General features: G+C 43.5%; 1 protein-coding gene across 1 annotated transcript in view; it reads right to left on the bottom strand.

Annotated features, from left to right (window-relative positions):
- cacna1db (calcium channel, voltage-dependent, L type, alpha 1D subunit, b) overlaps nt 1-22471 on the bottom strand; it is a 681678-nt gene that overhangs the window by 397211 nt on the left and 261996 nt on the right. The window contains exon 9 of the mRNA XM_078543507.1: nt 3225-3394. Coding sequence (XP_078399633.1) covers nt 3225-3394 — 170 coding nt within the window. The remainder of the gene's footprint in view (nt 1-3224; nt 3395-22471) is intronic.

Raw genomic sequence — 22471 nt, 5'->3', positions numbered from 1 at the left:
AGATAATGCTTAAAGATTAAAAAAGGGAGACCAACATGGCTGTCTTACCATGTGCTTTTTCACAGTTCCTTTTTCCAAATATAGTGTTGGGCTTCAGTTGATCATCCACAACTTGGGCTATTGTTTGCAGGTATTCATCTTGGGAGTTTGAGACAATCACCATCTTGGTTTCAGAAAGAACCATTCAAGTCAGGTATGCAGTTTGGGTGGTCTCAGATATGGGTTTTGAAACTTTGCAGTCTGGAATGTGTCCTTTTGTCCTTTCAAGACAGTACGGCAATATTTGAATCCATAGACCAAGACATTCAGCAGCCATCAGTGTCCATTTTAAAAAGAATAGTCAGTTCCAGAAGATTGCAGATTGGGTACAGTTTATGTTAACATAAAAGTTATGAATATGCTTTTACTGGGCCTGCCAGTATGCCGAGGGGTGTAAAGGAGAGAAGAAATTTGTTGAGTATGCTCAAGGACGGAATAAAAGGAGAGTTGTCAGCTTGTTGAGAAAGGCAGAAAGATGAAGAAATACTCATCATTGATGCTCTAGTGCAATGCTTCCCAACTTTTTCCTGGTGTGAGCCCACTTTAATGCCTCAGACTTTGTGCTGACATCAGGGTGAAAATTTGGGGGGTACGAGAGCTGTTTAGCAGGGCCAGGGAGGGGTGATCTTAGTTCTTGACTGTGGGGATGGGAGAACAAGAGTTGTGCATTTGGAAGTTAATGAAAAGGCAAGGTTTCTACAAAGAAAAACAAGCACCTATCTTTTCACAGGCGTTTTCTACAGCAGCAATCAGACCTCAGAGAGCAGTCCATTGAGCCACTCCCACCAGTAGAAAAAAAATGCGAGGACTTAAAGGGGCCTCGCAGCTGCCAGAAATCAGTCTGCGCTCCAGGGTGCCTCGCAGTTCACGATCTTGTCTGGGACCCAACTGGGGATCGCAATCCACAGTTTGGGAATCCCTGTTTTAGTAACATGATTGTGCTTCTTTTTACATTGCACCAGGTGTTGAGGGTAATGCTGCTGGCACTGACCCTCTCAGCCTCCTCTGTCTAGGGCTGCTGGATAGTCCCTGGGGATCTTACTGCAGATACTGGGGAACAGTACTTCAGTGTTCCTCCTCCACAAAAAACTCTAGAAATGCATCAGATACCCCAGGAACAACCCAATGACTTATTACGGCCAAGAGAATTGTTTGCACACTTCTAATTAAATCTGCCAGAGGGAATGCAAGCTCACATTAAGTGGTGCATCTGCACTTTAAATAGCTCACCAGAAATTGTACAGTGAAAATGAGCAGACAAATTCACAATGTGATCAGGTGGGCAAACCATTAATCATATTAAAATAAGGCTCAGGATTTAAAACTGACTGGACCTCATGCTGGGAAAGCTTATTTCTAGCCCCACACCTAACTAATTTTTGCCCTAATTTAAAATCAGAGCTTATATGTATCATTGCAGGCATATACATGTGCAATGGTTCAGCATGCTAGATGCAAAACTAACTGAACAGATTGAATAAAGGTTACACTATATCAAACAAATCCATTTTGTCATTATGTTATCCTAAAATAAATTTGGTTACCGTATGCATCTTTGAAAGCTATGATTCACAAGAATCTTTTGACAGATTGGAGAAGTTTTGTACACTTCAATCTGGCATTTGTCTTGGAATAGTAAATTCATTAGACACTGACATCAATATAATGTGAAGAAGGAGCAAATATTTGAGGAAACATTCTGCAGAAATATGGCAAAACCAGCTTATCTATCTGACGACATTACCAAGAAAACACTGAGGTGAATAATGCATTTGCGCTTGCACCAGGGGAACAGGTGCTACTCAGGGGTCCATGTACCTGACCCCCACTGAATTAACCTCAACTAATAGTGTGAGGCCAACTCATTTAAGTATGTTTGTGCCCCAGTGGCCCTGGGACCAAAGAACTGGGGACCAGAATAACAGTTGCTAGCAGATGTTGAAGGACTGCTGGTTGCTCATCACACATCAAAGTTTGTTTAATGATTCCAGGCACAAAAAACAAGTTTAATTCAGTGGCCACTGAAGATCAAAAAAGCCAGATTAGCAAACAAAGGATGACCCTCTTGGAAGGAGAAAACAACTCAGGAGGAACGTGCAAATTATTTTAATGGGCTCCTCCTCCAGTTCTGCAACACCATATTATGAGGTCCATCCTAATTTAGATAGAAGCTGAGGACTTAATGAGTCTTTCTCAGAGTGAATGCACAAGCTCTTTGCACTTAAAACACTTCTGGACCACACTATGGGACACATTACTCATTGGACACGACTGCTTCAAGCTTCAGTGTCCAATAGTACAGAGCCTCTGAGCTCCAAGTGTTGCAGAGGTACCTTGGGCTGCATTCTCATCCCCATTGAGTTAACCAAAAGGAAATGTTATAGAATTATTGAAAGATTTGACTGTTCTGTCATAGAGTGATTCCACAGTTTATTTTTCAAAAAGCCATACCAAAAGCAAAAATTAAAATAAATGTTGTTTTTCAGTTCCCATCAACTCATTGGTATTTCACATACAATCTTCAACAACAAAAAGATAGATATTTTGCTTTAAACATAAAAGGCATGAAACAATCAGTACAAACTTAACAAACAAAATGGATCAGTCATTTATGTTTAGCTTTACATCTCTACAAACCTCCTTTCTAGCACCCACCTTAATAAATTATCATTTTACTCAGCTGCTTCACTGTTCAAATAACAAGATGACTTCTTAATAGACATGTAATGGTCAACTTTCTGGTTTCATGCTACCAAGGAGCTAGGCTTCCTGTCAGTAACGTGGATCCGATTTTAATCCATAAGTTTGAGTGAGTTAAAATCTCATCCATGATATCAGAAAATCAAAGGTTATGGGGAGAAGGCGGGAGAATGGGATTGAGAAACTTATCAGCCATGATTGAATGGCAGAGCAGACTCGATGGGCCGAATGGCCTAATTTCTGCTCCTATGTCTTATGGTCTAAAATTACACCCGCATAGTATATATATATATTAATAAACCAAAGACGATTATAAATTATTTTCCGTTTGACACCATACTGTAAAAAAAATCAAATTGATGCCCGAAAAATAATTCAAATCAAACTTAATGCATGCAGCTTTTCAACTTCAAGTTTCAACAAAATAATTGTAGGTACTTAATCAGTCTTATGTTCCTAGTGTATTAATAGAAGAAGATACGTACGATTTCGCTTCTCTGCAGTCTCAATGTCTTCCTCATTCTCAGGATCAATATCTTCTGCCTGAGTGATCCAGTCTAGATAGCCCTTGAGGTCCTCTTCAAGTTGTTGTTTCTCACGTAGTTTCTGAAAGTCTCCTCTGGCCTTGGCCTTTTCTCTTTCCTTAGAAAATTCACTGTAAGTTTCATAGTAATAGGAAATATTTCAGATAGAATGATTACAGTGAAATAGAGAAAGGGGTCAAAATTATCATTATTTCATTGCTAATTGTTAGATCTGACTGTAAATATAAACCCCAAATAATAGGTAAATATTCTGCAATGGAGTAATTTTCATAGTACATTTTCACCTTTCAAACACAAGTAATTAATCAACGTTCAACAATATGCTATGGTAGCCTAGTAGATCTGCGTTATAACCACACTGGCAAGTTGTAGAATTGAATTCAATAAATTTGGTAATTTGTGGGCTAGCAATAGAAAACATGACTACAAAATCTGGTGTGTTATTGTTAAAACCCAATTAGTTCATTAATATACTACAGGGAAGGCAACCCATCACTCTCACCCAGTGACTGCAGTCCTACAACCTGTAGTGGTGGTCAATTTTCATCCCCATGGGCAGCAAAGATGTGGTAGCATACTGAAAATCACACACTATTTATTGCCCTGTTTCTACTAAGAACCAGGACACCACTATTTTGATGGAGTGCTCCATAAGGATAAAGCAGGGGCCCACAAAAATTAGTCTGTGCAAATCAAGGTCCACTGTACAAACTCCTGCCTGCACATCTGCACATAGAATGACTTGTTTCTGAATAACCTTGCAGTTCTTTAGCAGGTATTTAAGAATATTAGAAGCTAATGAGGAGATAAATTAAGTTCCACAATAGCAGCATGCCGCATGTGGATGTCTCTGCTTGGAACTCCGTTTATGCAGAGATGTAAATTTCAATATTTTTACATTTTCAGCAATGGCACTGCTCTGAAATATGGAGGTTTTTAACAATGGTTTACTGAACTGTTCATTCTCAAGTACATGAGAAAAGTTCAATAACAATTCTAGCATTCCAAATATTGTTCCCCATGTGTGGTTCACCGCAAACTTTTCAGGGGCAACAAATTCTGAATTTGCCAGTGATGCTCGCATCCCATGAAAGGATAAAAAGTTTTGCGCTTTGCAGCTATTAAGTTATCACAACAATGGGACAAAAATCAGGAGGATAATCATAAACCCCCAAAACAGCCAGGAGAGGGTGGAGGTTTAAATTGCTAGAAATGTGAAACGTGATCCCAACCTGCCACAAACCTGTCTACTTCTGCTTGAACAGGGCATAGTGGAGGGAAGGCCTCTAACCTGCTCAAAAGAGATGAGCCAGTAATTGTAATGTGCTAAAAAATCTGTGTGCTTCTGCTTTTAGCAGGTATTTAGATTTAATTTAACAGCTGAAGATTGTGTTTCCCAGGGTTCAGAAAGCCAACAGCTAAGGGGAGAAAAGAACTGCAGAATCAGCAGGTAAGTACTTTTCCAACATTGCTTGCGGGTCAAGAGCTGCAGAGTGCTCCACCCCACTGACGGGTTGTACCTGAACCGGAATGGGACCAACATCCTTGCGGGGAGGTTTGCTAGTGCTGTTGGGGAGGGTTTAAACTAACTTGGCAGGGGGATGGGATCCTGACAGGAGGTTCAGCATGGGGAGATGCACAGCAAAAATTAGAAGAGAGAAAGTGAGTCTGGAAGGCATAGAAATTATAGGCCAGTTAAGGCACAAGGGAGTTTGGCAAGGTTGGATGGTATTTATTTTAATGCAAGGAGTCTGACGAATAAGGCAGATGAGTTGAGGGCACAAATTAACACATGGAAGTATGATGTCATTACTGTCACAGAGACATGGTTGGCAGAGGGGCAGGATTGGCAGCTCAATATTCCAGGATATAGGGTCTTCAGGCAAGACAGGGAAGGAGGTAAAAGAGGAGGAGGTATCACAATATTGATCAAGGAATCAATTACAGCAGTAAGAAGGAATGACATCTTAGAAAGCTCCTCAAATGAAGCCATATGGGTAGAATTGAAAAACAAAAAAGGGGCGATCATATTGCTGGGAGTGTACTATAGGCCCCCAAACAGTTAGAGAGAAATAGAAGAGCAGATATGTAGGCAAATTTCAGAGAAGCGTAAAAATAATAGGGTAGTAATAGTGGGGGGTTTCAACTTCCCCAACATTAACTGGGTTATTCATAATTTGATAGGTTTAGAGGGAGTGGAATTCTTAAAATGCATCCAGGAGAGCTTCTTAAGCCAGTACGTAGAAGGTCCTACAAGAGAGGGGGCGGTCCTGGACTTAATTTTAGGGAATGAAGCCAGCAAATGATAGAGGCATCAGCGGGGGAGCATTTTGCAGATAGTGATCATAACTCCGTTAGATTCAAGGTTGGCCAGAAATCAGAGTTCTAAATTGGGGGAAGGCCGATTTTAATAAGATCAGATATGAGTTGGCCAGAGTGGACTGGGAGCAGCTACTTTTAGGTAAATCTGCGTCAGAGCAGTGGGACTCATTCAAGAAGAAAATAGGGAGAGTACAGGGCCAACATATTCCAGTAAAGACAAAGGGTGGGACCAACAAATCCAGGGAACCCTGGATGTTGAGGGATTTACAGGACTGGATAAAGAGAAAAAGGAAGGCTTATGGCAGATACCAAGGGCTCAAAACAGAGGAAACCCAAGAGTAGTATAGAATGTGTAGGGGGGAACTTAAAAAGGAAATTAGGAGAGCAAAAAGGGGACATGAAAAAACATTGCCAGGGCCAATTAAGGACCATCGTGGTAATTTGTGTGTGGAGCCAGAAGACGTGGGTAGGGTTCTAAATGAATACTTTGTGTCGGTGTTCACAAGTGAGAGGGACGATGTGGGTATGGAAATCAGACAGAAGGACTGTGATATAATTAAAGAAATTGGCATAGAAAGGGAGGAGGTTCTAAGTGGTCTGGCAGGCTTCAAAGTAGATAAATCTCCAGGCCCGGATGAAATGTATCCCAGGCTGTTGAGTGAGGCAAGGGAGAAGATAGCAGGGACATTGGCAATAATTTTCAATACCTCTCTGGCCACAGGAGAGGTGCCAGAGGACTGGAGGACAGCCAATGTGGTACCGTTATTCAAGAAGGGAGGAAGGAATAAACCAGGGAACTACAGGTCAGTCAGTCTAACCTCAGTGGTGAGGAAACTATTGGAAGTAATTCTGAGGGACAGAATTAATCTACACTTGGAGAGGCAGGGATTAATTGAGGACAGTTAGCATGGTTTTGTCAAGGGGAGGTCATGTCTGACCAATTTGATTGAATTTTTCGAAGAGGTGACCAGGTGTGCAGATGAGGGCAATGCATTTGACGCAGTCTACTTGGACTTCAGCAAGGCTTTTGATAAGGTCCCGCATGGGAGACTGATAATGAAAGCAAGAGCCCATGGGATCCATGGCAATTTGGCAAATTGGATCCCGAATTGGCTGAGTGGCAGGAAGCAGAGGGTGATGGTTGAGGAGTATTTTTGTGACTGGCTGCCTGTGTCCTGTAGGGTTCCACAGGGATCAGTGTTGGGTCCCTTGCTGTTTGTGGTATATATAAACGATTTAGACTTGAATGTAGGAGGGTTGATCAGTACATTCGTAGATGACACGAAAATTGATGGAGTGGTAAATAGTGAGGAGGATAGCCTTAGATTACAGGAGGATATAGACAGGCTGGTCAGATGGGCTGATCAGTGGCAAATGGAATTTAATCCGGATAAGTGTGAGGTGATGCACTTGGGCAGGACAAACAAGGCACGGGAATACACAATGAATGGTAGGACCCTGGGAAGTACCGAGGGTCAGAGGGACCTTGGTGTACATGTCTACCGGTCCCTTAAGGTAGATAAGGTGGTTAAGAAGGCATATGGGATACTTGCCTTTAATAGCCGAGGCATAGAATATAAGAGCAGGGACGTTATGCTGGAACTGTATAAAACACTGGTTAGGCTACAGCTAGACTATTGTGTGCAGTTCTGGAATCCACATTATGGGAAGAATGTAATTGCACTAGAGTGCAGAGGAGATTTACCAGGATGTTGCCTGGGCTGGAGAGTTTTAGTTATGAGGAGAGATTGGATAGACTAGGGTTATTTTCCCTGGAGCAGAGGAGATTGAGGCGGGACATGATTGAGGTGTATAAAATTATGAGGGGCATAGATAGGGTAGACAGGAAGGAACTTTTTCCCTTGGTGGAGGGATCAATAATCAGGGGGCATAGATTTAACGTAAGGGGCAGGAGGTTTAGAGGGGATGTGAGGAAGAATTTTTTCATCCAGAGGGTGGTGGGAATCTGGAACTCACTGCCTGAAAGGGTGGTAGAGGCAGAAACCCTCATAACAATTAAGAAGTATTTGGATGTGCACTTGCGATGCCATGGCATACAAGGCTACGGGCCTAGTGCTGGAAAATAGGATTAGAATAGTTAGGTACTTGTTTGACTGGCACAGACTCAGTGAGCCAAAGAGCCTTTTTCTGTGCTATAGACTTCTATGACTCTATGACCCAGATCACCAAGTTAACCTGCTGCGATTGGTCTCCATCCTGCGACTAACTGATCCACTTCTCACCACCTCCCCAAACTCTGTGATCAGTCAACCACCTCCCCCTGAACTCCTCACCCTGCAATCTCCAGGCTTACCCCACTGTGATCCAATCATCTTTTCACCTCCTCACCTACGATCTCCAGGGTGACCTTCCTCCACCACTACCCAAATAGGATTTCTTCATCCCTCCTCACTGGTGCCTGGATACATCCTTCTACAGAAGGCTTTCCCACTTAGCTGCTGGACAGCCTCTCTGGTTGGCTGCCAGCCCAAAAACTGAGAAAGAAAATTCATCAGGACCTGATGTTAAATTCGACAGGACCTCTGCATTGCCTGTATTTCAGGGGGTCTCAGCAGTTAAAAATCGCACTGAACTCGCCTCAGAAACGGAGAAATAATTCACACATCAATAGTAAATGAAATTATATGGATATTATTTGGCACACTGTCAATTAATCACACATTTAAATAATAAAAATTTTAAATTAGCTTAAATTTATTTCAATATTGTGAGTTTAAATAAATTTACAATTGGGGCTATGATGAAGCTATCAAATAAGTTAGTTGTGTCAATATGTAATTGTATCCTATGTCAATGTACAGTTAATATTGTAAAATTTGTAAGAAAGAAAGGAATAATGAGAAAAGTGAAAATAATATTTTGCAACAGATCTCATTATGCAACAAGCTGTCAGCCTAGTAATGTGCCCTAAAGCTTTACTTCACTGCAGCTCCTACACATGCATATATAAACTGTCAGAGCAAAACAACTCATTGGAATTTAAAGGGAATTTAAGTCTACAATCTTTCTTTCATCTTGTTGTACTTTGTTTATTTAGACACAAATGTCCATTATAACTGTGCACAATGTGAAATTAAGACACGTCTTTTGTAGTAAATGGGGAAAGATAATGGGGAGGCAGTGGCATAGTAGTATTGTCACTAGGCTAGTATTCCAGAGACCCAGGGCAATGCTCTGGGGGCCCAGGTTCAAATCCCACCATGGCAGATTCAATAAAAGAAATCTGGGATTAAAACCCTTATGATAACCATGAAACCATTGTCGATTGCCATTAAAACCCATCTAGTTCACTAATGCCCTTTAGGGAAGGAAAACTGCTGGTCTGGCCTACATGTGACTCCAGACTTACAGCAATGCGATTGACTCTTAAATGCCTTTTGAACAAAGGCAATTAGGGATGGGCAATAAATGCTGGCCTAGCCAGAACAAATATTAGTATATAGAATAGATATTAGTACATTCAAAAATTCTCAATCCATACAAAGAAGTTATTTGTGTGACTTCAATATTGGCACTGTGGTTAATTCTGAGATTAGAGTGTTGTACCAATAATTGCTTTTGTGTTTATTGCCTGAAAAATATAAGCTTAATTACATCTGTATAGGCAATAAATGCAATGGCAAGAACTGAAATCAAATATAAAATTTAAAAAGGCTTATAAACTTGGGCAAAACAGGTGAATTTAGGTCAGACACATAGTGCAGCTAATTAAAGCCCTGATTAATTAGTTGGCTTAATTGGTACTGCCACTACAGTCAGCAGGGTCCCTAATTAACTTGGAGACTTAACATACAACTAGTGGAAATGTATTTTGTGTACCCTGACATGTTTGCACTGTAAAAGCAGTGCTGAAAAAATAAAGGCATGTGAACGATTAACGTTGCAAATTCGCTTGCAAACTCAAGCCATTAGGAGACATGGTGTGACTTGTGAATCTCCAGGATGTACGTGTCAATTGCTGTCACTCCACCATTTGCACTGCAGAAACAGCATCTTGCTATTTGCTTCCCAATTACTTTTAAGAACTTGCTGCATTTTCAAGTTAATTTCTCATTAAATTTGCCTTTGCCTCAGAAAACTAAGTCTAGTAATTAACAGCCTAAGTACCCCTTTAACAATGTGATAAGTGTTAATAAAAACAGAAAATGCTGAAAAAATTCAGTAGGTCTGGCAGCATCTGTGGAGAGAGAAACAAAGTTAACGTTTCAAATCCATATGACTCTTCTTCGGAGCTAAAGAGTAGCAGCCCCTCGAGCTTGCTCCGCCATTCAATAAGATAATGGCTGATTTGATTGTAATCTCAACTCCTTATTCCTGCTGACCCCCGTAACCTTTCACCCCCTTTATTAGCTAGAATCTATCTACCTCTGCCTTAAGAATATTCAAAGACTCTGCTTCCACCAGCTTTTGAGTAAGAGAATTCCAAAGACTCATGACTGAGAGAAAAATATTCTCCTCATCTCTGTCTTAAATGGGTGACCACTTATTTTTAAACAGTGACCCCTAGTTCTAGATTCTCCCATAAGAGGAAACACCCATCCTGTCAAGACCACTCAGGATCTTTTATGTTTCAATCGAGTCGCTTCTTACTCTTCATAAACATCTGGGGGATTGTGCCAAAATTGGGAGAGATGTCACGCATACTAGTCAAGCAAGAGCCAAAACATAGTTGTACTCATCCAATCATACCTTACAGACAATGTCCCAGACACCTCCATCACCATCCCTGGATCTGCCCTGCTGATGAGTTGGCAGCACAGAGGTATACAGACAGGAGGGAGTTGCCCTGGTATCCTCAACATTGGGTCTGGACCCCATGAAGTCTCATGGCATCAGGTCAAACATGGGCAAGGAAACCTACTGCTGATGACCACCTACTACCCCCACCACCCCCATCAGCTGATAAATCAGTACTCAGCCATTTGAACACTAATTGGAAGAAGCACTGAGGGTGGCAAGGGCACAGAATGTACTATGGGCAGGGGATTTCAATGTCCATCATTAAGAGTGACTTGGTCCTACCACTTCTGGCCAAGTTGGCCAAATCTTGAAGGACAGGTGCTAGACTAGGCCTGTGGCAGATGGTGAGGGAGCCAACAAGAGGGAGAAACCTCGTCCTCACCCATCTACCTGACTGAGATGTATCAGTCCAAGAAAGTATTGGTTGAGGTGGCACTGCATACTCCTGGTGCAGTCAAAGTCCCGCTTTCACATTGAGGATTCCCTCCATTGTGTTGTAGCACTACCACTATGTTAAATAAGATTGATTTAGAACAGATCTAGCAATTCAAAACTGGGCATCCATGATGCACTGTGAACCATCAGCAGCAGCAAAATTGTATTCAAGCACAATCTGCAGCCTAATGACCTGGCACAACACTCACTCCACCAACACCATCAAGCTGGAGGATCAATCCTAGTTAAATGAGGTCCCCAGCATCACGGATGCAGTCTTCTGCCAATTTAATTCACACCAGGTGATACCAAGAAGCTGCTGAAGGCACTGGATTCTGCAAAGGCGATTTGGGCCTGACAACATTCCAGCAGAAGTAGTTAAGACCTGTGCTCCAGTACTAGCTACACCCATAGTCAAGCTGTTCCAGTATAGCTACAACACTGGCATCTACCTGACAATATGGAAAATTTTCCAGGGGTGTCCTGTTCACAAAATAATAGCACAAATCCAACCCAGGCAATTTCCACCCTATCAGTCTGCTCTCGATCATCAACAAAGTGATGTAAGGTGTCATCGAGAGTGCTACCAAATAGAAGTTACACACCAATACCCTGATCATTGATTCTCAGTTTGGGTCTGCCAGGTTTACTCAGCTACTTACCTTATTACACCCATTGGTCCAAACATGGACAAAAGAGCTGAACTCAAGAAATAAGATGAGAGTGATTGCCCTTGCCATCAAGGCAGCATTTGAATGAGTGTGGCATCAAGGAGAAATAGCAAGACTGAAGTCAATGTGAATCAGGGGGAAAACTCTCCACTGGTCGGAGTCATACCTAGCACAAAGGAAGATGGTTGCAATTGTTGGAGGTCAGTCATATGTGTACCAGTATATCACTGCAGGAATTCTTCAGGGTAGTGTCCTCAGCCCAACCATCTTCAGCTGCTTCGTCAATGATCTCCCCTCCATCACAAGGTAAGAAGTGGGGATGTTTGCTGATGATTGCACAATTTTTAGTACCATTCACAGCTCCTCAGATACTGAAGCAGTCCGTGTCCATATGCAGCAAGCCCTGGACAATATTCAGGCTTGGGCTGATCAGTTGCAAATAACATTCATGCCACACATGTACAGGCAATAACCATCTCCAACAAGAGAGAATCTAACATAGGAACAGGAGTAGGTCATTCAGCCCATCAAGCCTGCTCCGCCATTCAATACGATCATGGCTGGTTGAACACTTTCAATGGCTTTTACCCACACTGTCCCCATAACCCTTTTCATTATTGTTAATCAGAAATCTAGCAATCTCTACCTTAAACATATTCAATGACTGAGCTTCCACGGCCCTCTGGGGTAGAGAATCCAAGGATTCACAACACTCTGAGTAAAGAAATTTCTCAACTCGGTCCTAAGTGGCCTCCCCCTTATTTTGAAATTGTGTCCTCTGGTTCTAGACTCCCCAACCAGGGGAAACATCTTACCTGCATCTACCCTGTCTATTCCTTTAAGTATTTTGTAGGTTTCAATGAGATCACCTCTCATTCTTTGAAACTCTAGAGAATACAGGCCCAGTTTCGCCATCTCCCCTTGACATTCAATGGCATTGCCACCACTTTAATCCCCCACTATCAACATCCTGGGGGTTTCTATTGACCAGAAACTGAATTGGACCAGCCATATAAATACTGTGGCTACAAGGGTAGGTCAGAGGCTGGGAGTTCTGCGGCAAGTAACTCACCCCCTGATCCCCAAAGCCTGCCTACGAGGCACCAGTCAGGAGCATGATGGAATACTCTCCACTTGCCTGGGTGAATACAGCTCCAAAAACACTCACTAAGCTTGACACCATCCAGGACAAAGCAGGCACCCCATTGATTGGCACCCCATCCATGATCTGAAGCATTCATTCCTGCTATAACCAAGTGAGAAGGGGTGAACTGGCTCCTGTCTATTCAACCTCCTCAGTTGGTCATAACAAAGGTTTAAGTTTCTTTTTCATGAGGATCTGCCTTTTCCAAATCAGAATATAGTTAAAAACTTAAGCTGTGAAGAATAAGGAGCCAATCAAACAAGGTTGTCTTGAATCAAAGAAAGAGCAAATTTATTAACCTGAGGAAAATAATAAAAACACAATGTCAAGCATTCAGTGCTCATGTAGTCATTTGGGCCAACACACACACACAGGTATCAGAAATACAGGGAGTTAAAGTCCAAGGTAAAAGAATATATGGTTAAATGTCCTTTGATTGTTCTTGAGGCGTAGTTTTTAAAATGCTGCAGCCGATTTGAGTTAACTGGTTTCTTAGATGCGGTCAAATATAGAAGATGTAGCAATTATTACGAGATCTTGGTTCGCTGGTAGGTTTCTGGTAGAGTTGGCATCTCAAACCAGGCAACACTCTTATTCCAAAAGAGAGAGAGAGTAGTCTTCAGCCTGTTTCCTCTGCTGAAGACTTTTTTAACACTGCCTATGTCATTTGCAATCTCCCTCTAGTGGCTGGGCAGCCTTGTCTTGAAATACTCCATCCATTGTGCATTTCCAAGAAGTTTTGGGTGTGTCTATCTATGGCAGCCATTGTTTCAATATCCGGTACTTTGCATTTTTAATTTCTCTTCCTTAGATAGCAGTTTCGATGGGTAGCTGGATTATAAGAAAGCTCTCTCTTCACATTCCCCTGAGAGTGATTTGTTCATTTCTCACCTTCACCTTGGAATGTGGCTTTGCATTTTTGTGCAATTTTCTCCGTGTCAGTTCAAATTTTGTGAGGAACCTGGTTTTGGAAAATTTGAAGGACATTGAATTTTGGCCATTCTTGCTCCTGAGTTATTTTTAAAAGTTTGCAATATTAATTCGAGGCTGGGGATATGCCATTTTCCAAAAAAACCACAGGTCAAGATAGGTGTTTAGCGAGGAATGCCTGGAAAGGGAAGAGAAACTTTGTATATCTAAGTTAACAAAGAACTGCTGTTGCCAAGCTGAAGGCTCTTGTTGATTGGTTAAAAACACTTGGCCTAAGAGAAGTATTCTTTGAACATCTTAGTCTTTAAAAACAAACTCTCAGAGAGTGAGTGTGGGGGTGACAGGAGCAGGTTGCCAGAAAGACTCTCTTTCCCTCTCTCTGCCCCACCTTTGGGTTAAAACTTCCTCAGAAATGTCTCATCGGGATAACTCATTGGACTTTTTGAAAGTCTGCAAAGTTATGATAAATAAGAGTCACCAAGGACAGTTTCACCAAAAAATCTGTCTGAAGGAACTTCCAAACCTATTGTGACCAGAATTCTGTTAGATCAAAAGCGTAAGATCCCTTCGAATTTTATCCTTTTAAAAGAAACCTACTCTTCTTCCAGCCTCTGCAGGGGATTGTGTTTGTTTTGTCCTGTCTTGTGTTTGTGTGAGAGTGTATGGGGGTTCGAATATCTGTTTTTTTCAAAAAGACGACAATTATTATACTTCTAAACTACAAGTTGTACGTTAACCTGTTTTATAACTTGTTTTAAAAAAAGAAGTTTTTAATAATAAATCATTTTTTGTATCTACTGAAAGAAGCCTGGTTAGAGTCTTTTTATGCTGGGAATAACAGTATCAAAGGTAAATATTTGGCGAGTTTTGTGGATGAATTAAACATTTAAACTATTGTTACAACCTGTGGGGAAGGGGAGCTAGAATTAACTGCGCACTCCACAGTCCATTATGGTCAGTAACGATTTCAAAATTTCCAATCAGTTGAAAGTTGAAAATCATATTTTCAAAAATAAAGGGGCATTGACCTGTGACACCTCCCATCACAAAAAAATGAAATCAAATTCATTCTCATTTTATTACAACATACCAAAACACAAAACAAAAAAAAAACATATTCACTTCCATTCACTCTCTTAGCCCTGGTGTGGATTATCCCATCAATTTTAACTGGGTCTGTTTAAGTTCTGGACAGGGCATCTGCAACATTTGATTTCCCTGCAGTGTAGGTGATTTTTAGGTGATATGGTTAGAGAAACAAACTCCAATGGAATACCTTGCATTCTGAGTCTTGAATTTCACCACAAAGGTCAAAGGGTTGTGGTCGATATATACTGTAATCTCTCCATATTCATTTTGATTATATCTCTCAAAGTATTTGAGAGCCAGTAATAAACCTAGGGTTTCTTTTTCTACTGTGGAATACCTTTTCTGATGTCCAGTTTTTTTGGAGAGGTACCTGATTGGTCTCTATTGCTGATTCATCCTCCAGGAAGAGGACAGCCCCTACCACAAGGTCACTAGCATCAATGGCTACTTTAACTGCTTGGTTAAATTCTGGAGCTGCTAGCACTGTTTCATTTATTAAAATGGCTTTCAGCTTCTTGAAAGCTGTCTGGCATTTCTCGGTCCATTTACTTTTGCTTTTTTTCTGTAGTAGGTCTATTAGCAGGGCAGCTACAGTGCTAATGCTTGGCATGAACTTGCGTAGAACCCACACACTCCTAAAAATCTCATGATTTCCCATTTTGTTGTGGGAACGGGAAACTACTACTGCTTGTCCCTTTGCAGCTCTGTACAGTACTTGTCCTCGACCCACCACGTGTCCTAGATAAATCACCTGAGCCTTAGTGAACTCGCTCTTTGCAAGATTGATCACTAGGTCAGCTGACTGTAATTTCTGAAAGACTGTTTCCACTTGCTCTGAGTTTCCCAAGTGTCACTGTGTACTATGAGGTCATCTACACTACACAATTGGATAAGCCCACCACTACCTTGTTCATCAGCCTTTGAAAGGTGGCTGGGGCATGTCCGAATCCAAATGGCATGACTCAACACTGGAATGCACTGCCTGGGAGGGTGGTGGAGACGGGTTGCCTCACATCCTTTAAAAAGTACCTGGATGAGCACTTGGCATGTCATAACGTTCAAGGCTATGGGCCAAGTGCTGGTAAATGGGATTAGGTAGGTAGGTCAGGTGTTTCTCATGTGTCGGTGCAGACTCAATGGGCCGAAGGGCCTCTTCTGCACTGTGATTCTGTGTGATTCTGGTATAACCCATCAGGAGTCACAAAGGCAAATAATTCCTTCATGTGGGCGGTCAAGACAAACTGCCAGTATCCCTTGAATAAATCTATCTATGTAATTTAGGCTGCATTACCTACCCTATCTATGCAGTCTTCCAGGTGGGGAATCAGATAGGAGTCAGCTCTGGTCACTGAACACACTTTTCGGTCGTCAGTGTGGAGCTGTCCGGCTTGGACACGATCACAACTGGGGAGCTACAGCTACCATTGCGAGGCTTGATTAGTTGGAGCTCCAGCATGTAGCTAATCTCCTCCCAAGCGTGAGCCTGCTTTTCTCGATCCATAGAGTAGGGATATTGCCTTTTAGGAGGGGCCTCCAGCTCCCTCATCCACATTCTGTAGAGCTGAAGTGGTGCAGCCTGGCTTGTCTCTACAGATGCTTTTAAATGCAGTGAGTAGCCATGTCAGGTCTCCTTGCTGTTCTGCATTTAGGTGAGCAAATATGATATCTAATTTCACTAGAATTTCTGTGTTTGCTAGGGGTTCAATGTGGACCTCACCCATGTCTCCTTCCAATTCATCCTCACTGTTCCTCTCGTCCTCTCGACCGTTACCTGCTTGTCCCCTTCTTGGCTGTGATATTGTATTATCATAATGACATGACACAGCCTTTGCTTTTTTCCTGTGGTCTGAGGTGTCAATTAGATAGTTTACGTCCCCAAGCTTCTTTGTTACTCTGTATGGGCCACTGAACCGGGCATTTAGAGGTTCATCCTGTACTGGTAGGAGCATTAGCACATAGTCTTCTGGCTGAAAGGTTCAGGCCCTGGCATATTTGTCTACCTGTTTTTTCATGGCTGTTTGGGAGGTTTTTAAGTGTTCTCAAGCCACATTACAGGCTCTCTTGAGTCCTTCATGGAACACGGTTACGTAGTCTACCATGGAGACCTCCGCCTTCTGTTCTAAAAATCTCTCCTTAATTAGTTTCAAAGGACCTCTCCCATGGTGTCTGTAAACCAATTCAAATATAGTAAAGCCGGTGGACTCATTAGGTGAGTGTCTGGTACGGAACAGAAGGAAACCTAGTCTTTTATCCCAGACTTTAGGAATGGCATCAGAGGGTACTCGTGACAGTATACCCTGATCATTGTTTTTAGGGTCTGGTCATACTGTTCTAGTGTCCTCTGTGACTGCGGGTGAGACAGTGAAGACTTTAGCTGGGTCATGCCCCTGACTTCCTGAAATATTCGGAACATAAAATTTAGCCCTGATCTGACTAGATCTGTGGACGGATCATACCAGGTAACGAATTGCGTTAATTGCCCCACCAGCATTTTGGCAGATATGGTTTTCAGGGTAACAGCCTCTGGGAAGCAGCTAGCCACATCCATTATGGTAAGGATATACTGGTAGCTCCCTTTTGTTTTAGGCAGGGGCGCCACACAGTTCACTAGCACCTCGTTGAATGGTTCCCCAAAAGTTGGCATGGAATCATAGGTGTAAGTTTAATTTTTAAAAAATTTTTATATTCATTCATGAGGTGTGGGCTTCGCTGGCTGGGCCAGCACTTATTGCCCATCCCCAGTTGCCCTTGAGAAGGTGGTGGTGAGCTGCCTTCTTGAACCGCTGCAGTCCATGTGGTGTAGGTGCACTTACAGTGCTGTTAGGAATGGAGTTCCAGGATTTTGACCCAGCAACAGTGGAGCTACGGCGATATAGTTCCAAGTCAGGATGGTGAGTGACTTGGACGAGAACTTCCAGGTGGTGGCGATCCCATCTATCTGCTGCCCTTGTCCTAGATGGCAATGGTCGTGGGTGTGGAAGGTACTGTTGAAGGAGCCTTGGTGAATTCCTGCAGCGCATCTTGTAAATGGTACACACTGCTGCTACTGTGCATCGGTGGTGGAAGGAGTGAATGTTTGTGGATGTGGTGCCAATCAAGTGGGCTGCTTTGTCCTGGATGGTGTCAAGCTTCTTGAGTGTTGTGGGAGCTGCACTCATCCAGGCAATTGGGGAGTAGTCCATCACACTCCTGACTTGTGCCTTGTAGGTGGTTGACCGGCTTTGGGGAGTTAGATGGTGAGTTACTCGTTGCACAATTCCTAGCCTCTGACCTGCTCTTGTAGCCACAGTATTTATATGGCTAGTCCAGTTCAGTTTCTGGTCAATGGCAACCCCCAGGACATTGATAGTGGGGGATTCAGTGATGGTAATGCCATTGAACATCAAGGGGCGATGACTGGATTCTCTCTTGTTGGAGATGGTCATTGCCTGACACTTGTGCGGCGCGAATGTTACTTGCCACTTGTCAGTCCAAGCCTGGATATTGTCCAGGTCTTGCTGCATTTGGACATGGACTGCTTCAGTATCTGAGGAATCGAGAATGGATCTGATTATTGTGCAATCATCAGCGAACATCCCCACTTCTGACCTTATGACGGAAGGAAGGTCATTGATGAAGCAGCTGAAGATGGTTGGGCCAATGACACTACTCTGAGGAACTCCTGCAGTGATGTCCTGGAGCTGAGATGATTGATCTCCAACAACCACAGCCTTCCTTTGTGCTAGGTATGACTCCAACCAGCGGAGAGTTTTCCCCTGATTCCACACTCAAATGCGGCCTTTATGTCAAAGGCAATCACTCTCACCTCACCTCAGGATTTCAGCTCTTTTGTCCACATTTGAACCAAGATTGTAATGTGATCAGGAGCTGAGTGGCCCTGGTGGAACCCAAAACTGGGTGTCAGTGGGAAGGTTATTGCTAAGCAAGTGCCACTTGACAGCATTGTTGATGACCCCTTCCATTACTTTACTTATGACCGAGAGTAGGCTGATAGGGTGGTAATTGACCGGGTTGGATTTGTCCTGCTTTTTGTATGCAGAACATACCTGGGCAATTTTCCACATATCCAGGTAGGTGCCAGTGTTGTAGCTGTATTGGAACAGCTTGGCTAGGGGCGCGGCAAGTTCTGGGGCATGAGTCTTCAGTACTGTTGCCGGAATATTGTGAGGGCCCATAGCCTTTGCACTATCCAGTGCCTTCAGCCGTTTCTTGATATCACATGCAGTGAATCGGAATGGCTGAAGACTGGCATCTGTGATGCTGGGGACCTCCGGAGGAAGTCGAGATGGATCATCCACTTGACACTTCTGGCTGAAGGCTGTTGTGAATGCTTCAGCCTTATCCTTTGCACTGATGTGCTGGGCTCCTCCATCATTGAGGATGGGGATATTTGTGGAGCCTCCTCCTCCAGTGAACTGTTTAAATGTCCACCACCATTCATGGCTGGATGTGGCAGTACTGCAGAGCTTTGATCTGATTTGTTGGTTGTGGCAACACTTAGCTCTGTCTATCACTTGCTGCTTATGCTGTTTGGCACCTAAGTAGTCCTGTGTTATAGCTTCACCAGGTTGACACTTCATTTTTAGGTATTGCTGGTGCTGCTCTCCTGCACTCTTCATTGAACCAGCGTGATCCCCTGGCTTGATAGTAATGGTACAGTGGGAGATATGCCAGGCCATGAGGTTACAGATTGTGTGCGAGTACAATTCTGCTGCTGCTAATGCCCCACAGTGCCTCATGGATGCCCAGTCTTGAGTTGCTAGATCTGTTCAAAATCTATCCCATTTAGCACTGTGGTAGTGCCACACAACATGATGGAGGGTATCCTCAATGTGAAGGCGGGATTTCGTCTCCACAATGACTGCGGTGGTCACTCCTACTGATACTGTCATGGACAGATGCATCTGCGGCAGGCAGGCTGGTAAGGATGAGGTCAAGTATGTTTTTCCCTCTTGTTGCTTCCCTCACCACCTGCCGCAGACCCAGTCTAGCAGCTATGTCCTTTAGGACTCAGCCAGCTCGGTCAGTAGTGGTGCCACCAAGCCACTCTTGCTGATGGACATTGAAGTCCCCCACCCAGAGTACATTCTGCGCCCTCCCTAGAAGTGATGTTCAACATGGAGGAGCACTGATCCATCAGCTGAGGGAGGGCGGTAGGTGGTAATCAGCAGGAGGTTTCCTTGCCTATGTTTGACCTGATGCCATGAGACTTCATGGGGTCCAGAGTTGATGTTGAAGGGCAGAGCAACTCCCCCCCCCAACTTTATCCCACTGTGTCGCCACCTCTGCTGGGTCTGCCCTGCCGGTGGAACAGGACATACCCACGGGTGGTGATGGTGGTGGCTGGGATATTATCTATAAGGTATGATTCCATGAGGATGACTATGTCAGGTTGTTGCTTGACTAGTCTGTGAGGCAGATCTCCCAATTTTGGCACTAGTCACAACCCAGATGTTAGTAAGGAGGACTTTGCAGGGTCGACAGGTCTACGATTGCTGTTGTCGTTTCCAGTGCCTAGGTCAATGCTGGGTGGCCTGTCCGGTTTCATTCCTTTTTTGTGACTTTGTAGTGGTTTGTTACAACTGAGTGGCTTGTGAGGCCATTTCAGAGAGTCAACCACATGGCTGGAGTCACATGTAGAGTCACATATAGGCCAGACCAGGTAAGGATGAGAGATTTCCTTCCCTAAAGGGCATTAGTGAACCAGTCATTATTAGACTTTTAATTCCAGATTTTTATTGATTTCAAATTCCACCATCTATTGTGGCGGGATTCGGCCCAGAGCATTACACTGTGTCTCTGGATTACTAGCCCAGCAATAATACCACTATGCCATCACCTCCCCATGCAGGCTGGCATTTTTCCAGGTTCTGCAAAACCTTATCTCCTCTGGAGGTCTGACCAGTAAAAATGCTGGTTAAAGCGGGCTTGGGTTTTTCATACACCAACATGCCCAGCCATTGGGATTTCATGAGCTAGCCTTAACATTTCCCCATAGTACCTCAGCGGCACTACTCCCTGGTGGATCACTGTCCACTCATCATTTACAAGTCTGTGAAGGAGTCTCCACTTCCTCATCGGCACCTCATTTTTAATGTAGTAGCATTCAGGGATTGCCTCTGCCTCAGCTTCATTAAGGGCAGCCTGGGTTAACTTTTTCAATAATGGGTCAGTTTTCTGAGCCGCAACCAAGAAAGACCTACTTAGGGTCCTTTAGACTCCCAAAAAGGTCTTAGCTAACCAAATAGTAGGACGATCTGTCTACAGTGCCACTTCAGCCTCCTCTGATGGAGTTCCATAGACTGGGTTACCACAAGTCAGGAAAAATACCAGGCATTTTCTCCTGTAGCTGTTCTCTCTCCCTGAGCTCGGTCGGCTTCTCTGAGACCACTGAAGATGTTATCACTTTTGATCCCGCCCTTTACCAACGCCTTGGCACTTATTACACTCTCTGGTGAAAAGGCCATGCCTTCTTCCAGCAGTAGAGTTTGGCTGGCCCCTATATCGCTCAGTATCACTTTAGGCTTACTCGCCTTGCTGTAGGGAAATGTGGCCACTCTTCATTCTGTTACAAAATCCTTGTAACTCTCAGGGAGTTTTTTAAACTCACCCATGATCACAGTAGTGCATCTACAAGGATTTGCTGCTGCAGTCAGAGCCATAACCTGGACTGCTATGCTCTCTGTCTGACTCCCATTTTCTGCATGGGGTTGTGTGCCCCAATAAATCCTATGGGTTTTTCCGTAACCTCCACCAATCAGCACAGAGGTGCCCTGCCTTGTGGCAGTGAAAGCACACAGGCTTCTTGGTCTCACCTCTCTTCTCAACAACATCCTTTCTGGCCTGAGGAAGGCCCCCTGTGTTTCCAGCTGTCCCTTCCCTTCCATGGGTGCTCAGTTTCCTATCAATCTCTCACCTTCTATCTTCTCAGTTGGTTGGGGGTGACTAGGGAAGGGTTTCCTTTGAGATGAGGGTTTGTCGACAAGCTCATAATCATCAGCCAGGGTTGCTGCCTGTCTGGCCCCTGTTACTCTCTGTTCCTCTATGTGAGTTCTTATCAGGAAGGATATGAAGTTTTTGAACTCCTTTAGGACAATTATTTCACAAAGGTTTTCGTAGATGGTCTCAATTTTAAGCGTCCATACCCACCAGTCAAAAGCAAGCTGCTTAAGCTGTTCAAATTCCAGGTTTGTCTGGTCAGGCCATTTCCTGAGGGTACGGAATTTCTAACAGTATGCCTGTAGCACTAACTGATACGCACTTAAATAGCCCCTTTTGCTGCCTCATAGCTTGTTGCATTTTTCTCAGGAAAGAGAGAGTAAACCTTGCGAGCTCTCCCTGTCAGCTTACTCTGCAACAGCAGGGACCAATGTTGGTCTGGCCATTTTAACTGCTGTGCTAACCTTTCGGAAGAGATAAAAGGGGTGCCCCATCTCTCCTTAGGGATTAAATGGGCAAACTTGAATACCTCAGCCACTAAGTCTGAGCTTTCCACACCAGGGGTGTCTTCAAGGGGCACTTCCTTGTCAGCTTGAGCTGTTTTAATTTAAACTCCCTTTCTGTTGGCATGGTGTTGGTTACAGAACGTGTCTTCTGTATGTTAACAGCAAGTTAACTATATACAAAAATACAATTAAGGGTACAGGCATGGAGCTATCTCCATCCCTACATCTTAACACATCTCTGGCCAACACCACACTGACCCTCGGTCTAGGTCACGTGCCTTTGTACATCACTGTGTGGGCTATACTCAGTCCCACATTAATCCTGTATATACCAGACCATTATTCTACACTTTCCATTTCTCTTTCCTGGAGTTATCCCTCCTCCTTCCA

The sequence above is a fragment of the Cetorhinus maximus genome, chromosome 6 (assembly GCF_964194155.1).
Source record: "Cetorhinus maximus chromosome 6, sCetMax3.hap1.1, whole genome shotgun sequence".
Classification (NCBI taxonomy): Eukaryota; Metazoa; Chordata; class Chondrichthyes; order Lamniformes; family Cetorhinidae; genus Cetorhinus; species Cetorhinus maximus.
The sequence above is the reverse complement of the archived record's forward strand: the minus strand, read 5'-3'. Positions and strand labels throughout refer to the sequence as shown.